This window comes from Acinonyx jubatus, chromosome E1 (assembly GCF_027475565.1).
Source record: "Acinonyx jubatus isolate Ajub_Pintada_27869175 chromosome E1, VMU_Ajub_asm_v1.0, whole genome shotgun sequence".
In the NCBI taxonomy this organism is placed as follows: Eukaryota; Metazoa; Chordata; class Mammalia; order Carnivora; family Felidae; genus Acinonyx; species Acinonyx jubatus.
In genome coordinates, this window is record NC_069397.1 from 57,978,231 (window position 1) to 57,997,103 (window position 18,873).

The 18,873-nt window shown below is 53.0% G+C and overlaps 1 protein-coding gene across 4 annotated transcripts in view; it reads left to right on the top strand.

The window, feature by feature from the left end:
• RNF213 (ring finger protein 213) overlaps positions 1 to 18,873 on the top strand; it is a 102,708-nt gene that overhangs the window by 63,989 nt on the left and 19,846 nt on the right. For all 4 annotated transcript variants that reach the window (XM_027052248.2, XM_027052252.2, XM_027052250.2 and 1 more), the window contains 15 exons: positions 1,070 to 1,189; positions 1,621 to 1,760; positions 1,978 to 2,122; positions 2,326 to 2,464; positions 5,070 to 5,261; positions 6,332 to 6,477; positions 7,902 to 8,056; positions 10,062 to 10,280; positions 10,643 to 10,824; positions 11,325 to 11,445; positions 15,138 to 15,238; positions 15,330 to 15,512; positions 16,495 to 16,664; positions 16,769 to 16,868; positions 17,983 to 18,094. In XM_027052248.2, the coding sequence (XP_026908049.2) occupies positions 1,070 to 1,189; positions 1,621 to 1,760; positions 1,978 to 2,122; positions 2,326 to 2,464; positions 5,070 to 5,261; positions 6,332 to 6,477; positions 7,902 to 8,056; positions 10,062 to 10,280; positions 10,643 to 10,824; positions 11,325 to 11,445; positions 15,138 to 15,238; positions 15,330 to 15,512; positions 16,495 to 16,664; positions 16,769 to 16,868; positions 17,983 to 18,094 (2,225 nt within the window). The remainder of the gene's footprint in view (positions 1 to 1,069; positions 1,190 to 1,620; positions 1,761 to 1,977; positions 2,123 to 2,325; positions 2,465 to 5,069; positions 5,262 to 6,331; positions 6,478 to 7,901; positions 8,057 to 10,061; positions 10,281 to 10,642; positions 10,825 to 11,324; positions 11,446 to 15,137; positions 15,239 to 15,329; positions 15,513 to 16,494; positions 16,665 to 16,768; positions 16,869 to 17,982; positions 18,095 to 18,873) is intronic.

An 18,873-nucleotide genomic window follows, 5' to 3' on the forward strand; every position in this document is an offset into this window, starting at 1 on the left:
AATAGTGTCTTTAATAGTGTCTTTAATCTTTAATAGTGTCTTTAATCGTGTTTTTAATCATGTCTGTTATTACACGGATAGCCTAGAGAAGGCACTCCCAACTGGCATTGTTCTGGAAGCACTGATACTTTATGCCTGGTTCTGGCGGGGGGCAGGGAATGCTATCTTAAGCCTCTCTGTTTTTTCTGAGGAATGGGTCACCAATTATTTCACGCATAAGAAAGTTGGTATTCTAGAAACTGGCAAGTGACAGTTTACTTTAAGAATGTCGTAGATAACGGGGGGTAAATCTTGCCAGTTTCCCACACCCCTTTTCTAGCTGTGATGGGGCAAAGTTACTAAAAAATGTAAAAAGAATCAAAAACCAGGGCGCCTCGGCGGCTTAGTTGGTTAAACATCCAACTCTTGGTTTCGGCTCAGGTCGTGATCTCAGGGTTTGTGAGTTCAAGCCCCACATTGGGCTCTGCTCTGACAGCACAGAGCCTGCTTGGGATTCTCTCTCTCCTCCTCCCCTGCTCGTGCACTCTCTGTTTCTCTCAAAATAAATCAATAAACTTAAAAAAAAAAAAAAGAATTAAAAACCTTCAGATACCCTTTACAAAAAGGCAGATCTTTCCATTCTTATGAGTGATGTTTATGTTACGGTTATTGAAATAGATAGCAGGGTCAGGTGGCTTCTGTGTGTGAACCAGAGTCACTAAAGGGTGACTAAGGGGACTAAAGGGTACAAACCATTCAGCAATAGGTGTATTTAAAAAAATTTTTTTTTAATCTTTATTTTTGAGAGAGAGAGAGCACAAGCAAGAGAGAGGCAGAGAGAGAGGGAGACACAGAATCCAAAGCAGGCTCCAGGCTCTGTGCTGTCAGCACAGAGCCCGACGCAGGGCTCGAACTCACGGACCGTGAGATCACGACCCGAGCTGCCGTCGGATGCTTAACCAACTCGGCCCCCCAACACCCCTGAGCAGCTGCGAATTTAAACATCAGGACCTGTGGTGTGTCCCTGCTTGTGGCCAAGAGGACACCAGGAAAAGCATGGGGACGTTCTCAGTGGCTTCATTCCTCACAGGGCTGTGGCAGTCTGTGCACATTGACGACCTGTGCAAATCCACGGTCATGGTTTCGGACGTGACTAGATTGCAGGATGTGACCATCAGCCAGCTGTTTAAACCAGAAGGGGACTCCGAGTGTAAGTCAGGAGGAAGCCTTTGGGGCCGTAGGTGGGACAGTACGAGTGGTGGCCGGGAGCACGGAGGAGCAGGGAGGTCCCCATTGAGTCCCCGCACCTGCCCTGACGGGGGACAAGTCCCAGGACACCTTCCGCTGCTTCCAAGGCCAGGCACAGGTCAGCATGCCCAAATGGGAAAATGGGTCCTAGTGGACACATCGGGCTGTGAAATGAGGCCTGTGGTGCATGTCAGACTCTGGTCGCCAGCACCCCGTGTCAACCGTGTGAGCCCATGACAGGAGGGAAGGTTGGTGCTGGTGGAGCCCGTGACCCGGGCCTGCCGGAGCCTGGCCCGTGTGACCCACTGCTGGGCTGAGGGACCAGGGAGGCCTGCGGGCAAGAGCCCGAGTGCACCTCCCTTTCTCCGCGGCTTGATCACACTTCTGTTGCAGTGGAGACGGGACACGGGGCCGGTGACAGCCTGGAGGAACCGATGGAAACCGAGGATGTGGGGTCAGAGGAGGCGCCAGGGGTGGACCTGGGGATGGAAGGCTCGACGGCGATGGGCAACGCTGAGCAGGGCGGAAGCCATGTGAGTTCTGGCTCTTTCTAGTTCTGGGGCCTCCCGGGACGCGGGCCTACCCCACAGGCATCCCCTCCTGTCTCCCGGAGTCGAGGCCCTGGGCCAGGGCGGGATCTGACCGGGCTGAATCCCCGGGGGGGCCCGCGGCCCCGACAGCGGCTCTCGAGGGATGGGGGGGGGGGCGGCGTGGGGCGGGGAGGCCTGACTGTCCCCGTGACACACACAGATCATGGACACCACCAGCCTGCTGAGGAGCTGCATACAGAGTGCCGTGGGCACGCTCCGCGACCAGGATGGCCGCCAGCGCAGCATGCGGAGAGTGGAGATCCTTCTCGGCCTCCTAGACGAGGACGACGACGACGAGGTCAAAGGTATGGGGCCCCACGGGCGGCACGGGGGAGCGCGACCGTTGCACCCGTGGCCCCAGGGCTCACAGGGGCCGCGGGTGCAGCAGGGACCTCGGTGCAGCTCCCAAATCTCGCCCGAGACCCTGGGGTCACTGGACGTCCATCAGAGCCCCCCGCTCGATGCCCGTGGGGGATGCCCAAGGCACATGCCCTCTGCTTTTCTGCAGCCGCGTTCTTGCGGGCATCCAAGGCGCGCCTCTACGTGCTCCTAAAGCAGCAGGAAGACCAGTCCCTGTTCAACATGAAGGAGTGGGTGACCCGGGAGGCCTCGAATCAGGACGCTCTGCAGGAGGCAGGCACATTCAGGTACTGGGCCGTGGGGGGGGTAGCTCGGTGTGGCAGTGGGACACGAGCGTCCCGGCCGTGGACGGCTCGCCCGCGCGCCTCGTCTCCAAGCTCCGTGCGGTTCAGAGCGGTCCCTGTTTTCCCCAAAGGGGGCAGAATGGTCTGGGTGGAGGTCAGATGGGGTTTGCTAGACTCTGGTCTCCTTTTCTGTGTGTTCACGTTTTGTCGTAAGAACAGCACCCAACTTAACAAAAGTAGAATGTGTGTCCCTGCAGGGTGTTAACCCCGACCAGCGTGGTCATCCGTGGAAATGGCTGCTGTTTTAGGTTACGGGGAAGGGGACAGGCAGGGAAGGAAGGGGAATGATTTTCTCAGGCCTGCTGCTTAGTCGAAGTCATTTGATAATACAAACGTCGGGTCCGGGAGTATTCATGTATCACCCGTGGTCCTTTTTCCGTAAAACCTGGACCCTTTTCTCAGGACTAAGTCAAGACACCTGGTGTTCTGGAGGGAGGCGGGACACGGTGGGTCCCACAGGGAAGGTCCAGCCGCCCCGAGTCGGCAGGGTCCTCTTAGGCTGGTCACACATCCTCGTGCCCTGGCTCCTCACTTCTGAAGGAACGTTTGGCTCCTCTGGTCTCATACGGGTCCGGTCTTCCCCAGCCGTGATCGGCATGGCCTCGGGACCCTGCCTCTGTGTGATGGGCTGGCGGGAAATGTGGGAGCCCCCAGAGTTCCTGCTGCTGGTTTCGTTGCTGTGGGGGGCAGTTCCTGCTTCTGTGTTTTTCTTTAGTTACCCTTAGTTTCTTTCCCACTTAGGCTTTCTGAGTAAGGAATTTTATAAGATCAGATATTAATCTAGATCATTTTCCTTGGTTACACCTTACAGATACTATATTTTTACTTTAACGTTTCTTAATTTTCAACAGAGAGAGAGAGAGAGAGAGGGAGAGAGTGTGAGCAGGGAGAGGCAGAGAGAGAGGGAGACACAGAATGGGAAGTAGGCCCCAAGCTCTGAGCTGCCAGCACAGAGCCTGACGTGGACCCAGGGCTTGAACTCACAAACGGTGAGATCGTGACCTGAGCCAAAGTCGGACTGAGGCACCCAGGCTCCCCACCCCCCTTACAGATATTATTAAATATTTAACTTCACGTCAGTAATCCTTAAAATCTGTATTTTTGGTTTCCCCTTCACACCGCCCCTCCAGCAGCCAGAGTCCCCACACTCGGCAGGTGTCCAGAGCGGTGTGTGGGGCCCCTCCTTGTCACTGCTCTGCTGTTGGCTGTATTGAGACTGGCCCACCCCTCAGCAGTTGCCGGGGGTGTCTGAACACCCCTGCATGGGGTGGTCAGACCACAGCTGTAACTCACCTGTGTCGGGTGTCAGGTGGGCTTTGGAGCCTACTAGTTCACTCTCACAAGCCTCTGGGGGCCACTCTGTTTACCGTCCATGTACTGGGGACCTAAGTCACTTCCCTTCTTGCGATTAAAGTCCAAATCTTTGGGGCGCCTGGGTGACTCAGTCGGTTGAACATCCGACTTCGGTTCGGGTCATGATCTCTCAGTCTGTGAGTTCGAGCCCCGCGTCGGGCTCTGTGCTGCCAGCTCGGAGCCTGGAACCTGCTTGGGATTCTGTGTCTCCCTCTCTCTCTGACCCTCGCCCACTTTCCCTCCCCCCGCCACCCCCCCCCCAAATAAATAAGCATTAAAAAATAAATCCAAGTCATTTTAGTCTTGGTTTTCCCCGATGCCCGAAGCCTGCATACCCGTCCAGGTACACCTTCCCCTCTCCCCCCACTGCCCGCTTCTACATTTCATCCTGTGGTTTCCTACGCTTTTTCTACTTAGGCATTTTTTTCTGTAAATCAAGTGCTCTTTTGACTGTTAGCGTGCTTCGTTTCCTCCCTAGACGCTTGTGAAATCTCCACAGGTCCCTGCACACTGCGTACTTCCATTTTTTACAATGGAACCTGACTTTTTCTCCCCAACATTAACCACTTGGTAGTAGGTTCCTTGCAGGGTATTACAGAGTTTATGATCACGCATAAACATCGTTATAACAGCGAAGTACAACAGCGTTAACAGAAGCAGGGAAACGTGTGTACGTATGTAAACCCTTTTGGATCCAATGTCCACAGACATGAGTAAAACCATGTTTTAGAGAAGCGTGTACTTTCCTGTTTAACTTGACCCCCAACACACTTATTTTGGCCTGTGCTTTATCATTTTCTCCCTGCAACTGTTGTTTGTTTTTTCTTAATGTAACTTTTTTTTCCCCCAAATGAATGTGGTCCCTATTTTCTGTAGAGAGCCTCTACTTGCTTTGGGGAAATAGCTATATAACAAAACACAACAGATGCTGCTTGGAAACTGATTCGACGTAGAATTAAGGTCCATTCCCATCCCGTCTCCAATCCATTTCTACCTGTGAACTTTTCTTCGGGTACTTAAAAACGATGCCAGTTTCCATGTGTTGCCAGAGCTGTGGTGTTGCATCGATAGACCAGGTGTCTCGTGACCAACGAACCGAATGTCAACAGAATGGAGCCCCCTCCCCACCCCCCACCCCCCACCGTGCTCCGTGCTTGCCGAGCTGGCACGCGGTCTCCTCTCTCCCCCACTGCAGGCAGACCCTCTGGAAACGGGTCCAGGGTGTGGTGACCCCCCTCCTGGCGAGCATGGTGTCCGTCCTCGACATAGACAGCAACCTTGAGCTACTGATCAGGCCAGACTCTCCATCCTGGACAAGAGATCTTTGGATGTTTATTTTCCGTGACATCAAGCTTCTGAACATTCCTCTTGTGACAAATGATATGAGGTGAATAAGAGAGTTGTGTGTGTGTGTGTGTGTGTGTGTGTGTGTGTGTGTGTGAGTGAGTGAAGGGAAAAAACCGTAAGGCAGGTGCGGTCTTAACATGCTCATCCAAGTAGTTGATGAAGTGTATGTATCGACATTGGAATCACATTTATTTTAGATGCTGGATCTGGGGCGCCTGGGTGGCTCAGTCACTTGAGTGTCCCACTGTTGATTGCGGCTCAGGTCATGATCTCGAGGTTCGTGGGATCGAGCCCCAAGTCGGGCTGTGAGTGCTGAGCACGGAGCCTGCTTAAGAGTCTCTCTCCTTCCGCCGCTGCCCCACTCACACGTGCACGCACTGTCTCTAAAATTAAAAATCAAGAAATTAAGTGCCAGGTCTGTTTGCAGCCTAAGGGCGATGGATGGCATCGCTGTAACAAACGGGGGTTCTTGAAAGTTCTGAGAATTCCCTGTTTTACTCCCCTTCCTCATGGCCCTGCTTTCAGAGCACCACCCCAGGTACAACTGCCAGCTTGGGCCTCATCCGGACTGGCGAGGCTGTGCTTCGGAGAGCCCTTGGATCAGTCAGCTCTCCCTGCCCCTCATTCCGTGGCGGCACCCGCATACCCCGCCCCGGGCCTGCCCTTGCACAGCTCACTCTCAGCCAGCCTCCCAGCAGTTTCCTCTTTGGCTATCAGGGGCTTTGCTTTTGGAGTGTGGGTGAACAAAGAATATTCGAGTACGTGGGATCCTGGATATCGAGTGGAAACACTTACTTAGACGACCGGGCACTGTCGACCCTGAGGGAAAGGGTCGCCTCCGACACGCCGGGTTCTGTGTCGAAGGTGGACGGCGAGGGGAGGTCCAGGCACCGCACGGCCCGGTTCTGCCCCAGCCTTTGGGCAGCCTGCTTGACTTCCCAGCCTTGTTTCGTTGTTGTCTGTGAAACAGATGACCTAGGGACGCGCTTGAGTGCGTTTATAACGGAAGCCCTGAGCTGTGATCTGGGCCAGGCTTTTAGGCACCTGTGCTGTTGAGCGTGGCATCAGAGGTGGGTCTTGTGTCATGAGCAACCCCTTGTCTGGCTGCAGAGCTAAGAGTGAGGTGCCCTACATCATGGTGCAGAACTACATGACCCTTCCGGAGGACATCTCCAACGACGTCCCGTTTGGCTGGAGAATCAAAGGGTATCTGGAGGAGCTGTGGCTCCAGGCTCAGTACATCACTGGAGCTGAAGGTGAGCCCCCGAGGATGCCGGGAAACGGGACCATGTGCTGGCTCCCCGTCGTAAGTGGGCCATTCCCATTCGGAACCTTCTAGGCAGTTCGGGCATCAGGACTCGGGAGACGGCCCGAGCTGAGCCCTTCCCAACAGTGTCAGCGACGTAAGCGAAGTTCTGTCCACACCGCGCGGTCAGTGTCCTCAGAGTCATGTGGCTCCTTGCTCTGCCGTCACAGGTCAAGCAGGCCTGGCCATAGGCATATCCCGGGAAAACCAGGAGTCACGCATCCTTGGGAAAAGTCATCTTTCCATCTTTCATGCACGAAGTAGACTTTTCAAAGTTTACTCATAGTATTGCCTTTAAAGAAGCCAGGTCAGGGGCGCCTGGGTGGCTCAGTCGGTTAAGCGTCCGACTTTGGCTCAGGTCATGATCTCACGGCTCGTGAGTTCGAGCCCCGCGTCGGGCTCTGTGCTGACAGCTCAGAGTCTGGAGCCTGCTTCAGATTCTGTGTCTCCCTCTCTCTCTCTGACCCTCCCCCGTTCATCCTCTGTCTCTCTCTGTCTCAAAAGTAAATAAACGTTAAAAAAAAATTAAAAAAAAAAAAAAACAATGTGTTAAAGAAGCCAGGTCAAGGGCGCCTGGGTGGCTCAGTCGGTTAGGTGTCCAATTTCAGCTCCAGGTCATGATCTCGCCGTCCATGAGTTCGAGCCCCACGTCGGGCTCTGGGCTGACAGCTCAGAGCCTGGAGCCTGCTTCGAATTCTGTGTCTCCCTCTTTCTCTGCCCCTCCCCTGCTCACGCTCTGCCTCTCTCTCTCTCTCTCTCTCTCTCTCTCTCTAAAATACATAAACATGAGAAAAAAAGTAGGTCCAGATACCTGAAGACGAACTTACTTCTCTAGGTAAGCATTCTGCAATGTTTTCAGAATAAGTTGAAGCCGTCTCTGTCCTGAGGAAGGAGTATTTCCTTTTCGAGGCTGTACCCGTACTGCCCCTGCTTTCCTGTGATAGCGTGTGGCCTGCGGGCTGACACTCCTCCCCTGGAGGCAGATCTTCCTGGTGTGAGCAGCGTGTGACCCCCAGGCCCCGAAGAGCAGCCCCCTCATTGGTGACCCACTCAGACCCTGGGATTCCCGAAGCATGACATGATTTGCTAGACATAAAACCTGTTCTGTCTGCGGTCGTCTTATCCCTTTGGGGCCAACTAGGCTGGTGGTGACTGAAACTGAGTATGTATTCTGCCTTCGTTTCCGTTATCTCGCAGGAAAGGCGTCCGAAGTGTCTAGAAACGGCCGTTAAATCATGCGGCTTACTCCCGTCTGCCGAGAGCTGCCCTTCAGCAGAGCCTTATCCTTGCCCGGGGGACCCTGGGGTTCTGACCGCAGGCCAGGAGACACGCCTCAGGCTCTCCCTCTGCGCCCTTCTTTGCTCTGCTCTGCAGGACTGTTGAAGAAGTTAGTGGAAATCTTTCAGCAGACCTCTCTGGGCAGGTTTCTCGCTCAGCTCAGCGCAGAACAGCAGGAAGAACTCTTTGTATGCTACATAAAGGACTTCCTCCTCTTGACGATGAGAGTGTCCACGTGGGAAGAACTGAGGGTAAGTGCTCACTCTGGGGCAGGGGAGGGGGCCACTGGTGTCCGTGCGGCTGGGCCGCACTGTCCCTCCACCCTCAGCCCCCTGTCCGGGGCCCCCTGCATCACGGGCTTTCCATTCACGCAAGGAAGACCTCCAGTGTCCTGTAACACCTTTTTGTTTTTTATTTACTTTACTTTATTATTTTTTTAACACCTTCTTTTCGGGGCGCCTGTGGGGCTCAGTCAGTGAAGCGTCCAACTTCGGCTCAGGTCATGATCTCGCCGTGCGTGGGTTCGAGCCCCACGTCAGTCAGGCTCTGTGCTGACAGCTCGGAGCCTGGAGCCTGCTTTGGATCCTGTGTCTCCCTTTCTCTCTGCCCCTCTCCCACTCATGCTCTGTCTATCTCTCTCTCAAAAATAATAAACATTAAAAAAAATAAATAACACCTTCTTTTCAAATGTGGAGTCTCTCTTGAAGAAAATTAGGTAAATATTTAACTGGCCACTACAGGTAATAACTAACTGAAATTTCAGTGGAAATTAGGACACTTCTGATTACCTACTGGGTTCACACTTGAGAGTATGTAAAAAAGGAAAGTGACCCATTTAAGGACAACATACTTATCACCAGCGTGATTAAGGGCTAACAAAATATGCTTAGGAACCCCGGAGGGGCCCGGCAGGCTCTGTCGGGGGAGCATATGACTCTTGATCTCAGGGTCGTGAGTTCAAACCCCATGTTGGGTGTAGAGATTACTTAAAAAAGTAAATAAAATATTCTTAGGAATCAATAAGAAAGTTTCCTAATTTTAAAAACTAGATGAAAGTTATAAACCAAGTATTAACAAAATAATTATGCAGAGATCCACAAAACAGAAAAACTGGCCAGCCTCACTGATAAGTCAACAATACCTGATCGGTTTTTAGGTTTTAGGTTCTTGCCCATGTGGCGAGACTGTTTGGTTTTTTTTTTGATGTTTATTTATTTTTGAGAGAGAGAGAGAGACAGACAGACAGAGCATGAGCAGGGGAGGGGCAGAGAGAGATGGAGACAGAATCCGAAGCAGACTCCAGGCTCCGAGCCGTCAGCCCAGAGCCCGACGCGGGGCTCGAACCCACGGACCGTGAGATCATGACCTGAGCCGAAGTCAGATGCTCAACCGAATGAGCCACCCAGGTGCCTCTGAAGACCTGTTTTCTTTTTTTTTTAATTTTTTTAACATTTATTTATCTATCTCCGAGAGACAGAGCATGAATAGGAGAGGGGCAGAGAGAGAGGGAGACACAGTATCTGAAGCAGGCTCCAGACTCTGAGCTGTCAGCACAGAGCCCAATGCGGGGCTCAAACTCACGAGCCTCGAGATTATGACCTGAGCCGCAGTTGGATGCTTAACTGACTGAGCCACCCAGGCGCCCCAAGACTGGTTTTTAACTGGACCCAGAAGCACCCCCGTTACAGATGGTGTTGTGACCCAGCATGTGCTTCTGGAAAAGTCCGAGGGGTTGTATTGAGAGCCTTAGAAAATCTGAAGTGGTGTCTCTGTCCCGGGCATGTTACCAGATGCGGACAAACATTTTATCCACAAGAGTGTTCTTTCCAGCTTTGTTTCTTAAAATGGCAAAAAAAAAAAAAAAAAAGGAAACAATTTAATTGTCCATAATTAAAGGCCAGACAAGTTAAGTGACAGCTGTTTGATTGGTGACTGGTTGTTTTAATGGACGCACATGTTCACAGTGAGGGTCTCCCAACATAATTAACGACAAGAGAAATGTTCACAATGTGATGTTAAGTGGGGAAAAGAATCAGACATACACCATGGTCATGATCTGGGGACAAAACGGGAACAAGGTATAGATAAGAAAATGCCTAGACAGGGTGACACCAAGACGTACCCAGGGACCGTCACAGTGTGTGTGGTTTTTAAGTTTCCCTTGTGTCATTTTTGAGCGGTCGGGATTTTCCACCGTCAAAACATAGCTTTTGTTTTGCTTTCCAGTTTACGCTAAAAGCTTGCTTCTCGTCCCAGATTTTGCAGGTGGCGCTGTGGTCCTGCATCTGTCAGCTGCAAGCACAGAGGCCACAGGAAAGGGTCTCCTTACCGTGGGTGCACGTGGCTTATCAGCATTTCCGGAGCCGGCTGCAGAACTTTTCCCGAATCGTGACCACCTACCCCCAAGTCCTACAGATGTTACTCTACAACGTCATGGGAACCGTAAGGAACGACAGACTGGACGGACCCGAGCTGGTATGGCCTCTCCCGGGTTCGTTTGTGTTCACGGTCTGGGCTTGGCCTTCCTGGGGCAGGTGGGGGGCAGGTGGGGGGTGCTTCTGTGGCCGCCCGGGACGGGAAGCCCCAGGAGCCGTGTTCTGCCTGGGAGACCCCTTCCCGGGGCCGTATGCCCGGTTAACACACAAATGTTAGGAACACATCTGACCAATGCTTCCTATATCCCGGGGCAAGAAGGGAGTAGGCGACGAGCCTGGAACAGAAGAACACGGGCTCACAACCTGGACCTCTGGGCTTAGGATATTAGAGCAGCCACAGGGGGCGCTGCTTAGTCAGGGGTTTGTTCTCTGTCCACCCGCTGCCCCCCCACCTTCCGCCAGACTCTGGATGCATTTGCAGCAATGGCCTGCACCGAGATGCTGACAAGAGACATCCTGAAGCCCAGCCCCCAGGCTTGGCTGCAGATGGTGAAGAACCTGTCCATGCCGCTAGAGCTCCTGTGCTCGGATGGGTACCTGCAGACCTGCGGGGAGATGGCCAGAGATGTCATCAGGGAGGTCAGGTGAGGCCAGGAGCCCGGCCCCCACCAGCCCCTTCCCCACGGGCTCATGGGGTCCTCTTGCCACAGAAGAGGGTCCTCTCTTAATGTCCGCTGAGTCTCCTTCACCGCCAGGCATCATGCGGACGCTGGAGACGAAACAGACAGAAGGGCATTCAGGGAGCCCCGCTGGGGGCGGGGGGCATGGCAGAGGGGAGCAGCAGGAAGGGGCCCTGGGTGGGCGGCAGGGCCACGGGGAGGAGACAAGCAGTCAGGGTAGGCGTCCCGCGGGGGCACATCCCGTGCCGGCCTTCCAGGGTGAGGCGGGACTCCTGGCCCTGAGTCTGCAGGAGGGCATGGGGGACATGAAGGTGACTGGGGGCAGGAGCACGCCTCAAAGGGCTCCTCCTGGAATCTTGCGTCCGCCTTCACCTCATCCCTGTCTCGGATCCCTCCCTGCACCTTTAACCTGGGGTCTCAGGCGCTATTGTCCCAGCCCAGTGACCAACCACCTGCTCTTGCAGAACCCAGTGGAACCGCATTTTCCCCGTGGCCCTGTTCGTGGAGCACGTGCTCCTGGGGATCGAGAGCCAGATCCCCGAGCTGTGCGAGCTGGTGACCGAGTATGTCTTCCTACTGAACAAGGTGAGCTCGGGCTCGGCAGGCGCACTTTCCGGGGACGCAGGAGCTCCCGGCCTAACCTGCCGTCACCCGCGGGGTGAGCGTCCCTCCCGCTCTCTGCCCATCTTACCTGGGAGCGCAGCGGGGCGCACTTCCTCCGCGGCGGCCGTCAAGCCTGTGTGTTTGCTATCTCCGTGGCCACGCGCTTAGCGGAAGGTGATCTCTGCCTCCGTTACCCCGGGAGCTTTGCGCGAACGCACCTAATGGTGTCAGCTGTCCGGGCTTTGACGTGCAGGCCGCACGCTCCGAGGAGGGCGGGTATCGGTGGTGGAAACGAAACGCGAGCTGACGTGCCTCTCGTAGGACAGTGGGAGCCTCGGCAGTCGGGGCCGCGGGCCGCTCCCTGGGTCGGGGGTCCCTGCTCCTGCGTGCTGTCCCTCTGTCGTCCTCACTATACAACCTCCACCGTGTGCTCTGAGAAGGCTGTTCCTGCTGTCGCCACGGGCCGTTTTAAGAGCACGGCCCAGAATGTGTCCACCCGCTTGAGGTCGCAGCTCGCCGTCCTGAGCGTAGTCACAGCCCCACCTGGCCGTCAAGGAGGCAGAGAAGCCCCTAGTCCGGACTCCCACAGCCCGGTAGAACCTGGAGGCCGTTTTCAGGGAGGGAAGAGTGGAGAAAGAACTCTAGAAAACGCTGGCCTCTGCCACCCTGGCGGCAGGACAGGCACACATGACTCCCTTCTTCCCGCACAGAGGCCAGTCCCGCGGGGCCCCTCATGGCCAGGTGACCAGCTGGCTAAGAGATGAGTCATCCGGCCCCTGCACACCAGTGTGCATGCACTCAGGCATCGTCAGGCCCGGCCTGTGGGGTGATGTTCCCCAGAAACGTAGTGGGCTTCTGGCTGGCTTTCCAGTGAGATCCACATGTGAGTGACCCCGGCTAGAGGTCTTCGCTCATTCATTTTCACACCTGAAGGCTCTTGGGTCTATGGCCTCAGGCGATGCTCGTCCCCTCCAAGGACAGCCTTGAGCCCACTCGCGTTGCCTGGAAGGCTGGCTCCTGTGGTCTGCCCGGAAGAAAGTCTTAACCGGAAAGGCAAGGGGCCTCCACCCTTCTCTTCTAGTGAGGCCGCCCTGGAGTTGGCCTGTGCCGAGAGTCAGCAGAGCCTCCCACAGGACTCTGGTAAAAGCTGCAGGAGGGTGGATATTCTGAGTTTTCTCAGTTCTGATAGAAAGGACGGGTGGGTGGGTGGATAGGTGTAGGTACATAGGTAGCTAGATATAGATAGATACGTACTAGATGAATAATAGATGATAGGTAGATCGATACTACGTAGATAATAGATGATTGATAGATAGATAGATAATAGATACAGGGAGGGAGGGAGTTCTCTTGCTCTGTGATCCGCCTTCCACGGTGTCACGGATGACAGTCTCACCGGATGTTTTGCTGACTTTCCAGTCTGTAACACTCTATCCTTACCATCCACCGTCCAACCACTAGACCGCTGCCATTTTTTTTTTTTACTGTGGGAAGATACACATCACATAAAATTTGCCACTGTAACCATCTGTAGGCCTACAGTCAAGTGGCGCTGATTGATTCACACTGTTGCACAACCATTCCCCACTCTCTGTCTCCAGAACTCTTCTGTCTCGCAAGACTGAAACTCTGCCCCCATTGAACACCAACTCCCGGTTCCCCACCCCGGCCCTGGCGCCCACCATCCTCCTTTCTGTCTGGTTCTGAGAACTCTAGGGACCCCACAGAAGACGAACCCTACGGCATCTGTCCTTTGGGGACGGGCCGATGTCACTCTGCATGTCCTCAGGGCCCACCATGTTGTAGCAGGTGTCAGGACCGTCCTCCTTTATAAGCTGAATAATATCCCATTGCGTGGATGGACATAGTTTGTTAATGCAGTCATCCCCTGATGGACCCTTGGGCTGCCCCCACCTTCTGAAAATAGGTAGGAACACTGCCGTGAACACGGGTCTGCAAGTGTCTGAGTCGTGCTTTCAGCTCTTCCGGAGACGAACCTAGAGTGGAGCTGTTGGGTCATATGGAGACTTTGTGCATAACTTTTTGAGGAGCCGCCGAACTGTTTTCCACAGCGGCCTCACCATGCCTCTCCTGCCAGCAACCCACCGAGGTTCTGATTTCTCCATATCCTTGCCGACACTTGTTACGTTTTGTTTTGTTTATCATAGCCATCCTGATGGGTGTATCCCTTTGTGGGTTTGCTCTGCCGTTTCCCTAATGACTGATGACGGCCAGCATCTTCTAGGTGCTTACGGCCCAATTGTACGTCTTCTTGGGAGAAATGTCTCTCCAAGTCCTTTGCTCCCTTTCGAATTAGCCTGTTGATTAACAAATCAAATTTAGCAGGGTGTTAAAAACCTATCCCATTTCTTTTTTTTTTTTTTTAATTTTTTTTAAAATTAAAGAGTGTGAACAGGTGAGGGGCAGAGACACAGGGAGACACAGACTCCGAAACAGGCTCTAGGCTCTGAGCTGTCAGCACAGAGCCCGACGCGGGGCTCGAACCCATGAACCGTGAGATCATGACCTGAGCCGAAGTCGGACACTTAACCGACTGAGCCACCCAGGTGCCGCAAAAACCTATCCCATTTCAAAGTAAAATTAATCCTGGGAATTCAAAGGTAGCTCAGAATCATAAAATCTATAAATGGTATCAGTTACATATCGAATTAGAAGGTCAACTCTAAATGATCATTTCAGAAGGGACAGGAAAAGCATTTGGTAAAATTTATGAAGTGGAAAAAAGATACTCGTGGCAAACTGAGAATACAAGGAGTTCCTTGTTATGCTGTTAACGCCCGAGGGTATACGTAACATAAAGATATCTATTGCAAGCCTCGTGCCTAAGCCCACAATGCCAGAAGCACACCCACCAGACCACCAGACTCTTAGCTTGTATCGTTGAAGATGCACATTTCCTAAAAACTAGCATCTCCACTTCTGAATACAAACCCTAGACACTTCCCACTGGGACTCAAACACGTGGAAGGATGTTGGGTACAACACGGTGGGGACATTCCAGATGCCCAAGTAACCAGAAAACAAGGAGCTGGCGTGTCTGCCGGGGGGTGCCGTACAGCAGGTAACATGAACGATCAGGACTTAAAAACACTGAAAACAATAATGTGGTCCTTATGCAGGCGTGCAAATGTCCTGCACGTGGGAGTTTCGGGGGGCCCCTGTGCGAGGGGAAGGAGAGCTACGCTATCAGAAGGGCACCCAGGGACTTACAGCTCTATCTGCTGCGTTTGGTTTCTTGAAAAAATCACCTAAAGCAAATATTCCAAAAATGCTAAGAGTTCTTAAAGCGTGGGGGTGGATCCTCGTGTGGTCATCCCATCATCATTTCAAGTTTGGAATCTCGTCCTGGGAGAAGCATAAGCCTTAGAAAGGACAAGAGAGGAAGGGGGGGAATCACAAGTTGCACATCTCGTCCACCCCCCGCCCCCAAAGCAGCATGACAACAAAGGACATTCAAAGCTAGAGAAACTGCTAGAAACAGAAAGGCCTTACCCTGCAGGCAAACACCACAGCCCCAGCCCCCAACTCCAGCCCAGTGGCCGGAGGTGCCCGACGTGCACGCCGTGTCGCCCCGGGAGTGTCGTGTTGGCTGGCTGAGCTCTGCCCCTCTTCACTGCTCATTAGCATCCTTGTCACTGCCCCCCGTCCCTCAGTGTCTGCAGGAGAACTCTGACATCAAGACGTACCGGCCCTTCGTTGCCGTGATGGTCACTCTTCGTAAGTGTAAGGACCAGGTCTGCAAGACCCTCGCCAGGTGAGACCTTTGGTTCGTGATCCCTGCGGGAGACAGCCCTGCACGTGTGGCCCCTGTAGCTTCAGAACCGGTCACCCTTCTTGGATCCTAGGGTTGAGATTCAGCCGTGCCCCGTCTGCCTGGGAGACGCACAGGACCCGGTGTGCCTGCCCTGTGACCACGTATTCTGCTTGGCCTGCGTCAAGGTCTGGGTCATCATAGGCCAGATGAGATGTCCTTTGTGTTTAACAGACTTGCCAGAAAGCTTCTCTCCAGCGGTGTCCCAAGAGCACAGGTAAATCGCCCTTTCTTTCTCTTGAGCTTCCTCTTTTTCTTTCTTGTTTGGCAAGTACAGTATTCAGAAATATAAACCGTATTAACCTTAGAAAACCTGACTTCAGAGGTGCCTGGGTGGCTCAGTTGGTTAAGCGTCCGACTTCGGCTCAGGTCGTGATCTCCCGGTTCGTGGGTTCGAGCCCCGTGTCGGGCTCTGGGCTGACAGCTCGGAGCCTGGAGCCTGCTTCGGATTCTGTGTCTCCCCGTCTCTCTGCCCCTCCCTGCTCTCACCCTCCCTCCCTCTCTGTCTCTCTTTCTCTCAGAAATAAATAAACATTTTTTAAAAATAACTTAAAAAAAAAATAAAAGCTGACTTCAGAGAACCATCCTAAGAGAGACGGCCACTTGTGTAGCTTCATAAGCACCTAGTGTCCCAAAATGATTCTCTCCCCGAGACACACGCGAGCATAGATTTGGGAGATGACCCGACTAGCGGAAATAAATCAGAAAGTCATAAATTAGATAAAGCCGTCATGAGACACCCGAGGAGCTTAGATGGGAGAAGTTTGCCTCCCCCCGACCCGAGGCGCCAGCTGTGCCTGGCCACATGTCCTGCGGGGCAGTGGTTGGCATCTGCGAACGCTCGGCGGGCTCAGAGCCCTCAGCTCTGCCATTGGTGACTCAGCAGCCTTCCCTTCCCGCCCCCTTCCGATAACCGCCCGAAGGTGGGGCACACGGCCAGTCCAGCGGGCGGGGTCTTTGCAGACTTCAGCAGAAAAGGGTGTCACTGGCTGGTGCAAATGATCAAGGGGCCCCTAGAGAGGAGTTTGCACCCCGTCCGGCCGTTTGCACCCAGCTCTAAGTTTGCACCCAGCTCTAAGCGCCCGTAGCAAGGAGATACTTGTATCTCTTTACTGAAGAACACGAGGTGTCCAGCCTGGGCAGGGATCTGGGGCACGCTCTCCAAGCACTGACTGTGCCTCCCCACCGTGTTCCCCCAGGAATGCCATCAGGAAGCACGCCTGTATCCGGCAGATGTGTAACAGTTTCTTCATAGATCTGGTCTCCACCATATGCTTCAAGGATAATTCCCCACCAGAGAAGGAGGTGATCGATGTTCTGCTAAATTTACTCTTCGCGCAAAAGGAGCTCTTAAGAGGTACCTTCCAAAGTAAGTTGCTTTCTGCCCGTAGACCGAAATAAATCCTGGCTTCCTCCTCTGACTTTTTTGTGTCTGATGTGAATAATGAGCTACCCCCCTCTCTCTGGTTGAAGGGCACCGTGAACACACAAAATCTCTCTCCCCCTTCGATGACGTTGTGGATAAGACCCCGGTCATCCGTTCGGCGGTGCTGAAACTGCTTTTGAAGTACAGGTAAGCACAGCCAGCCTGGAGTGAGCTTCTAGAAGCTGCTTTGGGGGAGCTTTTTCAGTGGGGCACCCCCTGGTTGTGTGTGTGACGTCTTCGGCTGTAGGCAAATGAGTTCAGCGTAGCTACGAGGCACCTTGTTGGGGGGGAAGAAGACGTGTTTTGGGCAGGGGAGCGTGTTTCACGTGCGAGAACGCATGAGCCCTGCGGTTCTGAGCCTCCTCGCACAGCTATCTCGTTTGGGGATTTGGGGGGACGGACGGTAACTTAGAGCGGCCCCCCGCCCTCGTCGTCCTAGGCGTCACCTACATTTTGTGTCAGCAGTTACATCTGTCTGCTTCTGTGAAGGGACAGAGACGCCCGCACAGTGCCAAGGGCCAGCGGTCGTGTCAAATTATGGTATTTCAGAAAATGCCGAGAAGGCTGACCTGTGTCCCAAGGCTTCTTTCAGAGGACACTTAGTGCCCCCAGCCTATGCCCTGGCTTGACAAAGCATACTTCGAGGAGACGGCAAAATCAAGATGCTACAAGAAAAGTTCCAACAGACGGGGTGCCCGGGTGGCTCAGTCGGCAAAGCGTCCGACGTCAGCTCAGGCCGTGATCTCACGGTTCGTGGGTTCGAGGCTCACGTCGGGCCCTGTGCTGCCAGCTCAGAGCCTGGAGCCCGCTTGACCCACCGAGCCGCCCGGACTCCCCTAAACATTATTAATTTTTAACCCGTGTGGGGTGTATGTTTTAAACTAGTTGGTAAGTATTTTCAATTTTTTTCAGTTTTAATTTGGACCGTCATCAACATCGGTAGATGGGACCCACATCAACAAAGCCCTTGGGGTTCTGTGTAATTGTTAAGACCGTTAAAGAGTTCTGAAGCCAAGAAGGCTGAGAACAGCTGGTCTAAAGTACAGAATTGTATTCCTCCAATATTGTGCTAAAATATTTTCAGTACAACCGTGTTATAAAGTGTACGTACACACGTCTGTATTTATACAGGAGGAAAGAGATGGATAGGTAGGTAGGTAGACAGATAGATACTTTCTCTCTCTCCCTCTCTTTTTTTTTTTTTTTTTTTTTTGCAACACGAGACCTGAGATCACCAGGTACCATATGTCTCTTTCCGCAGCTTCCAAGAAGTGAAAGATTACATCCAGGCTTACTTGTCCCTTTTGGAGAAGAAAGCATTCTTGACTGAAGATAAAACTGAGCTGTACATCCTCCTTAGCACCTGCCTGGAGGTAAGCGAGCCGTCAGTACCCTGAGCTCCTTCTGCAAACTAGCTGGACCACGCGGTCTGTTCAGTGGAAAAGTGTCTCTGAAAATTTACAGAATATCATTTTAGTGGGTGAAATTACCAGATGCTCCGCTCCACACACAGAAACACTGCTTCTGCCCCCAGCAGTCGTGTGTTCTGATGTGTCCGAGCCTGGGCGAGAGGAAAACACCACTCCTCCCAGGTTAACCGTGCTCAACTCTGCAGGTGGAGAGGCTGTGGCTGTGATTGCTTGTCATATTTCTTCTCTCCGTAATTTTGCTACTTGCGATGCACATGAGAAAATCAGATTATACGACGTTTTTTTTCCTCAAAGGTTTTCCCTTCCCCTCCTTCTTGCCCCTAAAATAAAAAGGGTTATTTGTTTTCCATGATTCAAAACAGTTACCTTCAACCTTATGATATTTTTTTCATGTTTATTTATTTATTTTGAGCAAGAGAGAGAGAGACAGAGAGAAAGTGTGTGTGTGTGTGTGTGTGTGTGTGTGTATGTACGTGTGTACAAGTTGGGGAGGGGCAGAGAGAGAATCCCAAGCAGGCTCCACGCTGCCAGCACAGAGCCCGACTCAGGGCTCAAACTCACAAACCGTGAGATCGTGATCTGAGCCGATATCAAGAGTCAGATGCTCAACTGACCAAGCCACCCAGGCTCCCCCAAACTTACAATATTTCTGTCTTGTTCTCCATGGTCCCATTGTGGGAATTTTGGAAGGTTAGGGATGTGTATATTAAAAAGAACAACAT